This window comes from Podarcis gaigeae (assembly GCF_964106915.1).
Source record: "Podarcis gaigeae genome assembly, chromosome: 11".
Lineage (NCBI taxonomy): Eukaryota > Metazoa > Chordata > Lepidosauria > Squamata > Lacertidae > Podarcis > Podarcis gaigeae.
Genome location: NC_139687.1, coordinates 54,958,024 through 54,972,404, shown reverse-complemented (window position 1 = coordinate 54,972,404; position 14,381 = coordinate 54,958,024). Strand labels below are relative to the sequence as shown.

At 45.9% G+C, this 14,381-nt stretch overlaps 1 protein-coding gene across 12 annotated transcripts in view; it reads left to right on the top strand.

Annotated features, from left to right (window-relative positions):
- The window catches only part of CTIF (cap binding complex dependent translation initiation factor), a 178,476-nt gene extending 168,974 nt beyond the window's left edge, over positions 1-9,502 (top strand). For 4 of the 12 annotated variants that reach the window (XM_083702736.1, XM_083702735.1, XM_083702738.1 and 1 more), the window contains one exon: positions 689-9,502. In XM_083702736.1, coding sequence (XP_083558862.1) covers positions 689-904 — 216 coding nt within the window. In that variant the 3' untranslated portion in view covers positions 905-9,502. The remainder of the gene's footprint in view (positions 1-688) is intronic. The other 8 variants (XR_014556181.1, XR_014556183.1, XR_014556186.1 and 5 more) reach the window with 3 other exon arrangements.
- Positions 9,503-14,381: the final 4,879 nt, after the last annotated feature.

Genomic DNA, 14,381 nt, shown 5'->3' with positions numbered 1-14,381 from the left:
ACCTCCCTGAGATCTATGGATGAAGGGTGGTATACAAATTAAATTAATAAACTAAATATCCGCAGGGCGCCCTCTCTGGCAGAGCGCAGTATATAAGGGATAAGACGATATTTTAAGTATCCTGGTCCCAAGCTGTACAGGCATACAGCCACTTCAGGTTGTGTCTTTTCGGGCTGCGGACCGCCGAAACCCAGAAGTATCGGAACGGGTTATTTCCGGGTTGTGGCGGCCACACATGCGCAGAAGCACTAAATTGTACTTTGCACATGCGCAGACGCGCCGAATCGCAACCTGCCTGTGTGTAGACGTGGGTTGCGAACACTGCGGGTTTCGCATGTGCATCCCGCACGGATCCCATTCGCAACCCGAGTGTCCACTGTGTAGGACTTTGTACACCAAAACCAGCCTGGCGGCTCACTGGCAGACGCTGTGATCCTTTTAAGCAGAGACGTAGCATGATGGCCGCAGCCTGATCCCATGAGCCTCTCTGGACTGCTGCGTTTTGCAGCCCCAGAGCGAAATGCGTAAGCTTTCCCAAAGAAAAGCAAAACTAGACGAGGCTTCCTTCTCCACCTCCTTTCTTCCCAGGTGGAGAGACAAGGTGGACTTGGTGGCACCAGGGCGGGACGGGCCCTCTTTAATGCCCAGTGTTTGACCCCGTTCTCATTCTCTCTCTCTTTCTCGACAGCTGCAAAGCACCGGCCGGCTCCTGGAGGAGCAGCTGCCCGAGATGATGATGGATCTCCTGGCGATTGCCCGCGACAAGATGCTGTGCCCCTCGGAGTCCATGCTGACCCGGTCCCTCCTCCTCGAGGTCATTGAGCTGCACGCCAACAACTGGAACCCCCTGACGCCCCCCATCACGCAGTACTACAACAAGACAATTCAGAAACTGACAGCCTGAGAGGGAGGCGGGGTTGGTGGTGGAGAGCCAGGAGGAGGAGGAAGACACGCACTTTAAAAACAAAACAAAAAGCAAAACACAACAGGAGAGAGAGAGAGAGAGAAGAGAAAGGATTTGGGCAAGGAACTGAGCTACAGCAACCAGGGAAAGGACCGAGCGACCTTTTGTGGTCCAGATACCTAAGAAGAAAAACTCCCAGCATGCTTACGAATATGTTCCTGGGGGCGAAGCATGTTTCTTTTCAGCCGTGTCCTCAAGTGCCGTCGCCGTCCCCCACTCCCTCCGTGCCTGCTTTTTGGTTTTGTTTCGAGGCTCCCCTTTCTCCATCCCGCCCCCGTCGCTCATTCAGCCCCACATCCCGCCGGGTCATTGTTTCGGTTCGAGAAAGAACACGGCGGGCTTGAATAGGGAGCGCGGAGAGCCAGGCAGAGATGGCTTTCACCAGGCGCCTCCTGGCTTGCAGTGACCAACTGGCAGGAGGCAGAACGCAGCAGATGTCTTTTGGGGGGACAAAGGCAGACACGTTCCACACCAGACTCTGGTAATTGACAGCTTTTGTCAGGCAAAGAGACACCCCCCTCCTCCTCCCTCCTTTCTTCCACTCCTCTTGTCTTCATGGTTTTGTCTCCTTCGCTTTCCTCCTGTTCCACCCCCCCCCCCTTTCATCCGACCCTGAAACCCCCATTCCAGATTAGACATTCAGAGGGGATAAAATTCTCTCTTTCACTCTTCCCCCCCCCCTCCCAAAAAAGAAAAATTGCACTGGGTATTGTTTTTCTTTTTTCTTTTCTTTTCTCATTGGTGTATTATTTTATGCAGATTATGTATAGCATATATCTTATATATACGAACGGACAAATTGCTATCTTGAGTTTTGGGAAGCAAAGATAATGTTACGACGCAAGCGGAGGGTTGCTTGAGGACCTCGAAGTACTGGGAACGCAACCCCAAAGCCACTTTAGAAGAATTATAGCCACAAAACGTCTTGCCCGGTGGGTTCACATTAACAGCCTGATTCCATGATGATTTCCCCGGAACTTGTTTTCCAGATAGAAGGTCAAATCCATACGTTGCAATTGCTGTCAGAATACACCAGCGTTGGTACCAGTTTCCTGAAGGGAACGTCTGACATAGTGATTTCATACAAAAGTGTTGAAATCTTTTAATTGCCGTGTACATAAGTGTTTAAAGAAGCGTGTGCACAGGGACAGAGGATATCCACATGTTAAGAGTTCAGTACAAGAAACACTGGTTCTTCTCTCAGCAGTTGCAATGTGTGGATGTTCCTTAATCATGCGCTTAAATTATATTAAATTAAAGCATAGCTTAAATGAAATTCAGAGCAGTGCGCCAGATGATTTCAGAAACAGTCAGTCTGCAGCTGATTGGTTGAAGTTGAAGGTTGTGGGGGATGACATTTGTCAGCTAATCAAGAAGCAGCTCAGCCTTTGGGTTGGGGTTTGTGTGTTAACACTTTTTAATTCCAGTCTTATTCCTAATTACACAGTTGAACCCTAACCCTTACAGTTGAGCCTAGAAACAAGAAAGGGAATCGGGATGGGAAGAGGGGAGTGGAAGTTGTTCTTTAGAAGCCAGTAAATAGGAGGAGATATGTACGTATGTATGTGGTATTTGAAGTTTTGGACAGAGACAGAGAAAAAAGGAAGGAAGGCTTTTGTGTTCTGACAAGAAGAGTTTCATTTTTATGGGTTGTATCCAGTGTGAGTCATATTCAGAGTAAACCCATTGACACTGATCGACTTGAGTTAGCCATGTCCTTTAATTTCAGTGGGTCTAGATACAACTCTATGTTTATTTTCCCGATACTTATTGTGTTGCAGAGCCATAGGGTTTTAGCTAAAACCTGTCATTTGGTTATTTCTCCTACTCTAGAAGGCCAGTTTTTTGAATGAGTAAGCCACCCAAAGAGGATTATTTATCTGCGTAAGATGAAGTTTTTAGCTAATAATAATAATAATTTATTATTTATACCCCACCCATCTGGCTGGGTTTCCCCAGCCACTCTGGATGACTTCCAACAAAATATTAAAATACAATAGTCCTTCAGATATTAAAAGCTTCCCTAAAGAGGGCTGCCTTCAGCTGTCTGAGGGAGTTTGGGAGAAGGGAGTTACGGTGGAGAGGCCTCCGTCAACCTGGTGCCCTCAGTATGTTTTTGGACTACGGTTCCCATCAGCCCTGGCCAGCACTACTGAGTTGTCCAAAAGCATCTAGGGAGCACCAAGGTTGATGGAGGCTGGAGTAGAGGAAGGGTGGCACAGCTACTAAGGCAAGGTTCCTCCTGAGTACTTCACACCACAATTCCCGCCTCATTTTAAAAGCAGCTCTGTCCTTGGTGGGGGGCAGAAATGGCCGCAGGCCTTTCGATAACAGTATCAACTTAGTTGTGCGGCAAGATGAAGCCTGGTGCGAGTCGCGGCACTTCGTGTTGCTAACCGTGGTTAATGTTTACATTTCGGTTTATTGGATTTGTGAATCCCTTCCGACAACAAGGAGCCCTGAAGCGATTCACAAGAAGAATAAAGCAAACAATGCAAACATCCAGTCATTGGGGCTGTCCTGATACCTGAGAAAACCAAAAATGCCATTTCCTGGCACCAAAAGGTGGCAAAGTTGGTGCCAGGGGGGCCTCCCTGCAGAGAGCATTCCATCAATGGGAGTTGCTGTAAAAAAGGCCCATTCTCTCGTCACCTTCTAGGTCTCCCTCAGAGGTGGCACACAGAGCAGGACCTCAGTTGACAATCTCAGGGTCTGGGCAGGTTCATATAAGGTTAAGGTTTAGATTTAGGAGTCCCCTGCCATATATAATGTTTTATGGGTGAACACCAACACTTTTAAATGGACCCACGTAAAAGACCAAGTATGCATTATTTGTCGGTAGCAGACAAGGTATGCCCACAGACCACCTTGGTTCCACTGCACAGGAGTTGTCTCAACAGCACAGACAGGATTGAGTATTCAGGATCTAGGAAAGGCATCCCTCCTGGGCCAGCCCTGTATTAGCCCAAGGGCTTGACCCTCCTGAAGACCCTTATAATATGGGGTTGGTTGCCTTGGAATAGTCTGGGCCTCCAGGGGATTGGGCCCCCAATCATTCCAGTTCCACCAAAAGCTCAGGGATTTTTCAAGCACCATCATAGGGAACAACCTAAAGCGAGGACGCCCCAGCCTAGAAGTTAGCTATGAGCACATCTCCATTGCGGACTTTAATAAACCACTGCCATGGCTTTAGTCTTAACACCCCAAGGGAAAAGTAGCTCTGTAAAAGAATATTGCAGGGCCCCCACCCCTTTGCTGCTAGACTGGGTGAGGAAGTGCACTTTAAGTTGACACATTTGGGGGTACCATTAAAGAAGCGGCAGATCTGGTTTTAAACCAGATTTTCTGCATCGTAAGGACATGGAAAGAGCCCTGCTGGCTCACACACACACCCCCAAGGCCTATCTGGTCCAGGAGCCGATTTCACACATTGGCCATCCAGTAAACCTGAATGTGAAGCCCACAAGCAGAAGGCTTTCTCCAACAGCTGCTTCCCAGGGAGTGGCAGAGGCATGCACACACCTGCCAGTCATTGGAGCAGCAGCCATTGATAAAACACATCAGTGCATTTCCTTGTTATTTTCCTGGTGAGAAAGAAGCCGGTTAGTCGCACAAGGGAATCAAATCAGCATCATTTGTGCAACCTGAATTTGACAGTGAGAGACCGAATCCCACCCAAAAACAGTGATAGTCTGGGAGCTCCTGCTGCCAGAAAATGCTGCAAGGGCCATTCACTTAGAAATGAGGATAAGAGAAATTCATAGAGGAGGGGAGGAAACCATCAGCTGCTAACTCTTAGCAGGCAGTCTTCCTTGCAGCAACTCTTAACTGGGAGCAGAGAACAGGGGAAGTGTGTTGCCTATGCGTCCTGTTTCAATGCAAGTTACCCTAAAATTAAGATTTGCCACATGTAGGCTCCCAGTTTGAAACCTCGTGGTGAGACTTTCTGAGGAGGCCTGGGGCTGTCGTGAAATGCATCAGCCTTCGGCTCCCTTGTTGAGCTGAAATTTGGGGTCACTTCCCCAGTTGTTTGGCCACTTCCCTGCCGCCTGTCCCAAAATGCCTGCTAATCTGTGTGGCACCCAAGATTTCAGAGGTAATTTCAGCCTCGGTGGCACTTGGTGTGTGTCCCTTGCAAACTTATTTTCCACCCGTCACTATTGCAAAAAAACAACAACAACCACAACAACCCTGTGCACTCTTTCTGGTTTAGGCAAATGGAAGAATCTCTTCTCCTGCACTAATTGGAAGGCAGCAAAGAGGTAGAACACAACAAAGAATTAATACGGCCACAAACTGCCTGGTGTCATATATGGAAGTGCAGCATTCCTCCTCTGTTCCATTCAGTGCTTTCAGTTTGACCTCTGAAAAATATTAAATGGAGGGCAGAGGGAGGACCTACTCCAGTGCAGACCTATATTTTACTGCCTTTCGAAAGCCCTAAATTTTCACTTAATCACTTGCAATTTTCTTGGACTATGAAGAGGGAAAGCAAAAGCCGCATGACGGTAATTCTGTTAAAGTGCTTTGCTGCCGCCAGCCATGAAAGCTCCGGTCAGGGATGGCCTTTAATAGAGATTGCTTTTGAATAGCAGCCGTGGACCCAGCCTTAATGGAATCAGTCCCATTACTTCCTTCTGCAGTCCTGGGTTTCCTCCTCGGCCTCCAGTGGGCAACATCTGTGTTCATCTCCTGATAGCGGTGTGTCCCAGTGCCCTTCCATGACTAATTTATATGTAAGCATCCTCCAATTTAATTTCAGCCAGTGTCTTGATTATTTAACCTGATGTTCTGATTGTTCCGCTCAACTGTGGAAATCTAAACGTTGGTAAAAATTATAAACAGCTTCTCCTGAGCCCTTTGACATCAACAAATTGTTGGTGTGTTGTTGCTTTTAAAATATAACAACAAGCTAGTGGCTTCCGATTGGGGGTGATTTTCCTCAGGTAAATGGAACCTCCAGTTGCAGCTGCAGTATACATCAGAAATTCCAGATGCTGTAGGCAAGCCAGAAAGGGAAAGCATTAGACCTCAATGTCCTCCTTACCTGAGCTTCTCTGAGACAGAATCTTTGTCATATCTGTTATAGACAGAATCCTGCAGTAGAACAACTCTGGGCTGTTCCAGCAAGACGATCTCTTATTTAGTTGAGATGCCTCTGCCAAGCTCAATATGGAATAAATCAGCTACATCACTATCCAGTAAGGCTTTTGACAAAGTTCCCCATGATATTCTTGCAGAGAAGCTGGTAACATGGGATGGGCAAGGTAACTGTTTGGTGGATTTGTAGCCAGTTGACTGACCGAACCCAAAGAGTACTCATCAATGGTTCCTCATCAGCCTGGAAAAAAGTGACCAGTGGGGTGCCACAGGGTTCTCTCCTGGACCCGTTGTTTTTCAGTGTCTTTATAAATGACTTGGATGAAGGAATGGAGGGGGTGCTCATCAAATTTGCAGATGACACCAAACTGGGAGGGGTAGCTAATGCCGCAGAAGACAGAATCAGAATTCAAAATGACCTTAACAGATTGGAGAACTGGGCCCAAACTAACAAAATGAATTTCAACAGGGACAAATGTAAGGTTCTGCACTTAGGCAGGAAGAACCGGCTACAAAAATATAAGATGTGAGGGGTAGCTGCCTTGCCAGTAATTTGAAAAGGATCTAATGGTCTTGGTGGACCACAAGCTTAACATGAGTCAACAGTGTGGTGCAGCAGCAGAAAAGCAAAGCTGGTGCTCTTCTAGGCTGCATCAACAGAAGTATAATGTCCAGGTCAAGGGAAGCCGTTGTACTGCTCTATTATTCTGCCTTGGCCAGACCACACCTGGAATACTGTGTCCGGTTCTGAGCACCACAATTTAAGAAAGATAATGACAAGCTGGAAGGTGGGCAGAGGAGGGCAACCAAGATGATCAGTGATATGGAAACCAAGCCTTTGGAGGAATGGTTGAGGAAGTTGGGTATGTTTAGGCTAGATAAGGGAAGACAGAGGAAATCTCTAAAGAGCTTTCACATGAAAGAGGGAGCAAGCTTGTTTTCTCCGGCTCTGGAGGCCAGGATCCAAACCAACAGCTAAAGTTAGAAGAAAGGAGATTCCAACTCAACATCAGGAAGAACTTTCTGTTGGTAAAAGCTGTTCAGCAGTGGAACAGACTCCCAGAAGAGCTGGTGGTTTCTCCTTCCTTGGAGGTTTTTAAGGAGAGGTTGAGGGGCCATCTGTCATGGTTCCTTAGTTGAGATTCCTGCACCGCAGGGAGTTGGACTACATGACCCTCAGGGTCCAATTCTGTGAAAATTAGCTGCATTTGGATAAAGGGCCAGATAGCATTGCATACATCTACACTGACATATTGGGGACACCATGACTGAACGCCACTAAACTGGGGGTTTCTTACACCTGCACTTCTTATTCAAGAGGCTTCCCTTCTTCTGAGCTGAAGGTTTTGAGTTCTTTCATGGGGGATTGTGGCTCAAATGAACCTTGCAAAATGTGAGTATGTTCCAGGAGGGGCTGTTCACTGTAGAGCCCCAGGAAGGGGGTGCAGTGCTAAGATGCAGAAAGACGCAGTGCACTCCATAGTGAAGACTTAGCTGGTGGTATAGTCATTTCCATAGGAATGATGGGCAATCAATTCTATGACTTCTATGGGATCAAGGAAGAAGTGCACTTGGAGATAGGACAAGGGGGTGGCTAAAGTTGGCCTCTGTCCCTGGGGACTCAGGACAATTAGGCTCAAACCTGCTTCACAGCTCTTTCCTGAACCTTGTTTCTTGGTCACACTTGAGTGTGACAGCATGGTGCTTGGGCGGGGGGGGGGGGGACAGATGTAAAAGTCTGGAGAAAATTAAGTGATTGGCCTTCCCCTTTCTGTACCAGGAATGAATTGATATTTCAGCATATTGTGGTAGAGCGGAACAGCTTATTTCTTTGTTAACACTTTGTGGTGGTATCCAGCCCCAGTTTTTTGTTTTTGGTTTTTTTTTCACTGAAGGATCTTAGACTTATGTAGCAACCCTCCCTTGGGAATCTCATACAGAGCAGCTCTTAAGGGAACTGTCTTCTTTACTCTGAATGCTAATCTGGAATGAAAGGCCCACCCCCTTGTTCTGTTCTCACAATTACCGCAACGTTTCAGAAGAACTCAAGTACAGGACCAGCTAATGCACACCAGACAAACTTCGGAACGCTTTTAGCTACCCTTTCGTTTGACAAGTGGGTTTGCATGAACAGGGAGAAAGGGGTTCCTAAAGATTTTAGGGAAGCGTGATCCACAGTCCTGAGCCGCTCATGTGGATCATGCCCATTCAGGGTTAAATTAATCTAGTTTAATATTGCTCTCTGCTCCAGGGTTTTGATGGGGGTTTTTTTTGGGGGGGGAGTGGGTGATGAGTCCCCTTTTTATTTCCTATGCTCTCACAACACTGGGTCCTGTATACCAGGGCTTCCTAACTTTTGGGGGGCTATCTGCACCCTGGAACAACCCCACCCTCTCACAAGACTACAGGCGCCATAATACAGTTGGCTCAAGCAATAAAATGTTTCCCATGTGCTTGTTTGGTATGAGGTCGTTGACTGGGGACGGAGTAGGAACAAATAGGTCTTCTCAAGAGGAGAGACGGGCAGTCGTATAGCCCTTTGCCTTTCCAGAACGAGATAGCAACGCAGGAACACTATTTGTGTGAAATCCAATGGCAGAACCTTTTGGGCCAGGGTTTTTTTTTTCCATTCAGCTGCAATGCTGAGCAAAAGTTCTTACCACGTCTTGATCGAAATCCAGGACGCTCGGCGAAGACCAGATGAAATTGCAGGTCTCCCTCAAAGCCTGCCTGTTGGAGAAGGACAAAAAAAACAACGGTAGCTTGTTAAGTGATCATGTGAGCATCCTTGAAGTTACTCAATTCTGTTGCGATCCTTTACACAATGGAGTCTACCTCCAGAAAATGTATGCTTTGGATTGCAGCCCTGGTTCTTATTCCCCCCCTCCGCCCCCGTGGATATGTCTGGTGTTGTTGTTTTTAATTTATTTAAAGCTAATTGTTTTCTTAAACTGGCTAATCATTAATACTCCTATCAACCTGGATGCATATCTAGGGTCTGCAGAATTAAGTTAACATTTAAGCTATCAAAATCCTGTGTCAAAAAAAAAACAGTATGGAGCAGTGGTTTTCTTTAGAACACAGAGTTACGTTAACGATTTTTTTTAATTGCAAAAAAAAATGTATTTATTTTGTTTGAAAACCAACATTTAATTTAATCATTTATCATATTTTGGGTTTTTTTTAAGTGCTTTTGTTTAAAAAATATTGTTAAAAAATTTATAAAAAAATCATTCTGGAACTGGGGAGACTTAGATGTTTGTAACAAGAGGAAGGGGGATGGGGAGAAAACTCTCCCATCATTTACAACATTTAATAGACTGTTAAGGGAAAGGGAGAGGACAATTCTTCATGGCAATTCAGTTTTGTTTATGGAACATCCCGAACCGCTGTATGCTATAAAATACATCATCTGAGTAATAAAAGTTTCAAGCTCGACAGTTTGCCATCTCTGTTGATATGTGGTATCAGTTCTGGTGGTCTTAAAAGACTTGCTTATTTTGTTTGGCTTGGAATGAAGAATGGGAGAAAAGAATTTATTGCAGAAAAGAGAAAAAGTACAAAACCCCTGGGTTTGGATGGAGCCATTTTTTCACTTTTAGAACAGCTGGAACGGACTGTATTGTTCATTTGTGTTCTTGGTCCAGCAAGAAGCATGCATATGCTGTTCCCAGCGACTCCAGTCTTTAAATGCTCACCACACACCAAACACACACAGACATTTACAACAGTCCTTTTCAATTGCAGTGGAGAGGGCTGAGCATGCTACCGAAACCATCACACAATTAAACAACCTTCGATGGCAATCCTATCTCCATTTACCATAGAGTAAGCCCCATTAAGCTAGAAAACAAAGCAGCATGGGTGGCTTTGAAAGCTGCGTTTCCTTGTTTTCTTTTTTCATATCATTTTTATTAGTTTTACAATAATACTTTCCATTGCAATCTCTCCTCTTATATTACACATTTTGGCTTTTTAGGGCCCTGACTTCCTTCAAACCTTCTGTAATGGGAAAAGGGGGCTGCTCGTGCGTAAGTGTTTAAAGCCTCCAAGCTTTACCATCAGTTCCTAAACTTTCCCAGTCCGAGGAGCCATGGGTCCATGGCTACCTCAATCGCTGGCAGAATCCGTCAGTGGGCGTTTCCGGAATTTACTCCAACATAAGAGTTCCTTGACGGAAACTCTTCTTCTGGATTCTCTGCGTGACAGTTTCCTCCGCAGAGTGGGCGTCCCCAGCGGAGGTCCTGAGCCCTCCCCGCTATTCTCACTGGAAACATCTTGGAGCCCTTCCTCCGATTGAGTTTCTGCAGGAACTCTCCCTCTCCCCCTACTGGTTCCTTCCTCCGCATCCGAGGCTCTCCTAGCCTCCTTGAGCCCTTCCACCACCTGACTCTCCGATGGCAGTTCCCTGACACCTTCCTTATGATTTCCTATCTTTCATTTCAGATTTCTGCATTTTCACTATTTGACCGTTGCTTTAAAATCAAAAACATGAAAACATACATTATTATTCTTATATGAAGTGGGTTTTGTACATTTCCTTACAAAGCTGCTTGCAATCCTACCAACGTATTTGATTGAATACAGTTGTCTTTCAAATAATTTACAAATTTGGTCCAGTCCTTGATGAACTTTTGGTCCTGCTATTCTCAGATTCTTCCCGCCATTTTGGCCAGTTCTGCGTACTCCATTAGCTTCAATTGCCTTTCTTCCTTTGTTGGTAATTCCAGAAAGCTACGTTTTCAAGGCCATCCCAACATGTCCTTTCCTCCTCCATTCATCACTTCTGGTGGAAATCCACCATTATTACATTTATGAGGTCTGAACTTTCCACAGGTGTACTGGGGGTGGGGGTTCCTCAGGGACCATATGTTCTATCCCAAATCTTTCTGGCTGTTTTGTTGGCTTCTGGGCAGACCCTGGGTCTGGATGCAACAATTTCTTCACTTTTAAGAGTGGCCAAAACAAGTTGCGTTGTGCATTAGCGGCCACTATGCTTTTCCTGGGGACATGAGAATGCTCTTTTTATTTTTCTGGGAAAAGACCTTCCGTGAGCTACAACTCCCAGTCTGCCTTTGGTGGGGACGGTGCAAAATTTCATGGCTTAGATATTGGGTCACTCATAGCTTAGCAAGTTAGAGTGTGGTGCTGATAACGCCAAGGTTGCTGATACGATCCCCGTATGTGGCAGCTGCGTATTCGTCCATTGCAAGGCGTTGGACTAGATCAGCCTTTCTCAACCTGTGGGACCCCAGATGTTGGACTACAACTCCCATCACCCACAGCTAGCAAAGCCAGAGCTCAGGGATGATGGGAGTTGTAGTCCAACAACATCTGGGGACCCACAGGTTGGGAACCACTGGACTAGATTATCCTCGGCGTCCCAACTCTCCAGTTCTATCACAGAGGTGTGTTCTGGCAGATACAGAAGTGCCACCATTTAACAAGCGCAATCTCTGAATTTGATTTGATTTAGCAGTGGTTTTCCCTGAACCAGCCCACATCATTACTGTTACTGCTAGTATTATTGCATATTAATAAACCCCACCCTCCCTCCAAGGAGCTCAAGGGGTGGTGTATATAATTCTCTCACTCTCCATTTTATTCTCACAACAACGCTGTGAGGTAGGTCCAGCTGAGTGATTGGCACTAGGCCACCTATTGAGCTTCACCGTTGAGTGGGGATTTGAAACCCTGGTCTCTCAAAACTCTTAACCGCTAAATGCTGGGTGTTATTGGCAGAATTAGAAGAGGAGTTTGGATTTGATAACCCGCTTTATCACTACCCGAAGGAGTCTCAAAGCGGCTAACATTCTCCTTCCCCTTCCTTCTCCACAACAAACGTTCTGTGAGGTGAGTGAGGCTGAGAGACTTCAGAGAAGTGTGACTAGCCCAAGGTCACCCAGCAGCTGCATGTGGAGGAGCGGGGAAGCGAACCCGGTTCACCAGATTACGAGTCCACTGCTCTTAACCACTACACCATGAATCAAACTATGCCTCTTCCTGGACCGCATCACATCAAGCCACAGGAGGCCATTTGTACATTTGAATGCTCTCCCAACCTGCACGCAGAAAACTTGAAGGAACTGGGCAGCACATAGCCTCCTCCTGGTCGTGGGATGTCTCCATTAATAGGATGGCTTTTTCTACCTGCAGGAGATCTTTCCAACATGCAGCCCCAAAAAAGTGTTGCCTTGTGATTCAGTGAACCTCTAAACTGGGCTATAGAGAGGCGTACAATAGCAGGGATAATGTTCCCCTCCCACGCTTGAGCATCTCTGAACATGCGCCCAGGTGCATTTGAAAAAAAGAAAAAGGCGCTTTGTGTTTCTGCGTGCAAAAGAACCCAATCATTCTTACTCAGAAGTGTTTTCCTTTAATCTGTGTGATCTATTATATTCAACCTGGTGTTGGATGGAATTCAAGGAAAAGGCAGTCATTGTAGTGACTCTGAAAAAAATGTACTCCTATTCATGGCCTGTGCGTTTGTCCTTCAGTCTTGGCGTTGCTTTCCTTCTAAGCAACAAAGAAGGAACATCCAACGCTCGCATCCTTTTTTGTCTCTGTCATGCTTTGTCTCTTTTTCTCTCTGCAACCATGCTAAAAAAAATCTGTGCCCTTTCTACACACTCGGCCCAGTCAAGCCAAGGGCAGTACAGATGCTCTCCGCGCAAGAGCCCAGCCAACTTGAATAAAATATTGGGAGGGGGCAGGTAAGCCCCGCCCAGCATAAATGATCACATGATGTTGTGCACACACACCATATGAATGGCAATGCCCAACAACTGGGGGGACGGGACTCCTCAAATATTTTATCGGGGGCCAAGCCACCACCCCAGCCCTAGGGTCCTATGAACCCAGACAGCTTCAGCAGCCAACACTGATCACACAAAGCTGGAATTCTCCAGGATTTAGGGCTCATTCACACCCACGGGCATAGCCAAGGGGGGCCCCAATCAAGTAAATAATAAAAATACTTAACTAAAGAACCAATCCCATTGCAGATAGCTTGGTTCTGCCCCCCCCCCCCAAAAAAAAACATTGATCCTGGTTATGCCCATGTCCACACATCCATTTGCCCTTCCACTCTCCACCCCCAGAAAACTCACGGTTTAGGGATGAATCAGAGCACACAGCAATTGGGTTTTCTTTGTTTTGATTTCTCACTAAAGTGTGGGGTTTCCAGTGGAAATCAGGAGGGTAAGGTTTGGACCCCCGCTTTCTGGTCATGGGACAAAGTGTGGACAAGCACATAATCTAACCCATTCAATATTCCTTCCAATCAGCTAATCAGTACAAATGTTTTCTGAAAGTGGATCAGATATCTAGCTCAATCCCTTATTTCATTTTTTAAAAAAGCAGGGTGTACAGCAGCAGAGCTGCTCCCCTCTCACCACACACTGCAAGACTGCCCCCACTCCCATCTGTTAGGCATGGATGAAGGACCACACTTAACTGTCATGAAGAGGGGAGTTGCAGCAGCATGGTGAAAAGGTAGGTCTTGTCTTTTCTGGAGAAAGTCTATGGTCACTTGCCAGCAGCCTGTTTATTGACTCGTTTGCAGGGAGATTATTATTATTATATTTTATTTATACTCCGCCCTCCCCAGCCAAGACCAGGCTCAGGGCAGCTAACACCAGTATAAAAACAATTGATTAAAATACAACTTAAAAACAAGTTTAAAATACAACATTAAAATGCAGCCTCATTTCAGTAGGAACTCAAATAAAGAACTTTTTTGGGGATGAAAACGTCAAGTCTGCACCAAGGCCAACTATCCAGACTGGTCCTACATGGGCCAGAAAAAAGCCAGGGAAGTCCCCAAATATATGATGCATCAAGCCATGGGTAGGCAAACTAAGGCCTGGAGGCCGGATCCGGCCCAATTGCCTTCTAAATCCAGCCCACGGACAGTCCAGGAATCAGTGTGTTTTTACATGAGTAGAATGTGTCCTTTTGTTTAAAATGCATCTCTGGGTTATTTGTGGGGCATAGGAATTCGTTCATATTTTTTCTCCAATATATAGTCTGCCCCCCCCCCCCAAGGTCTGAGGGACAGTGGACCGGCCCCCTGCTGAAAAGGTTTGCTGACCCCTGGTGCATTTTCCCATCACTTACCTTATCGGAAAATGTCCAATCTTTTGGGGAAACAGGTTTGTTGCACACAAGTGCCAAACAAACTTTAATTGAGCACCCTGACGTTGCCAGTATTATTAATTACATTTATTAGTCACTAAAAAAAAAAAACCACAACTCAAAGTGACTTACAAACAATAAAAGCAGATTTTTTTTAAAAAAAACAACAACCTAATATTCC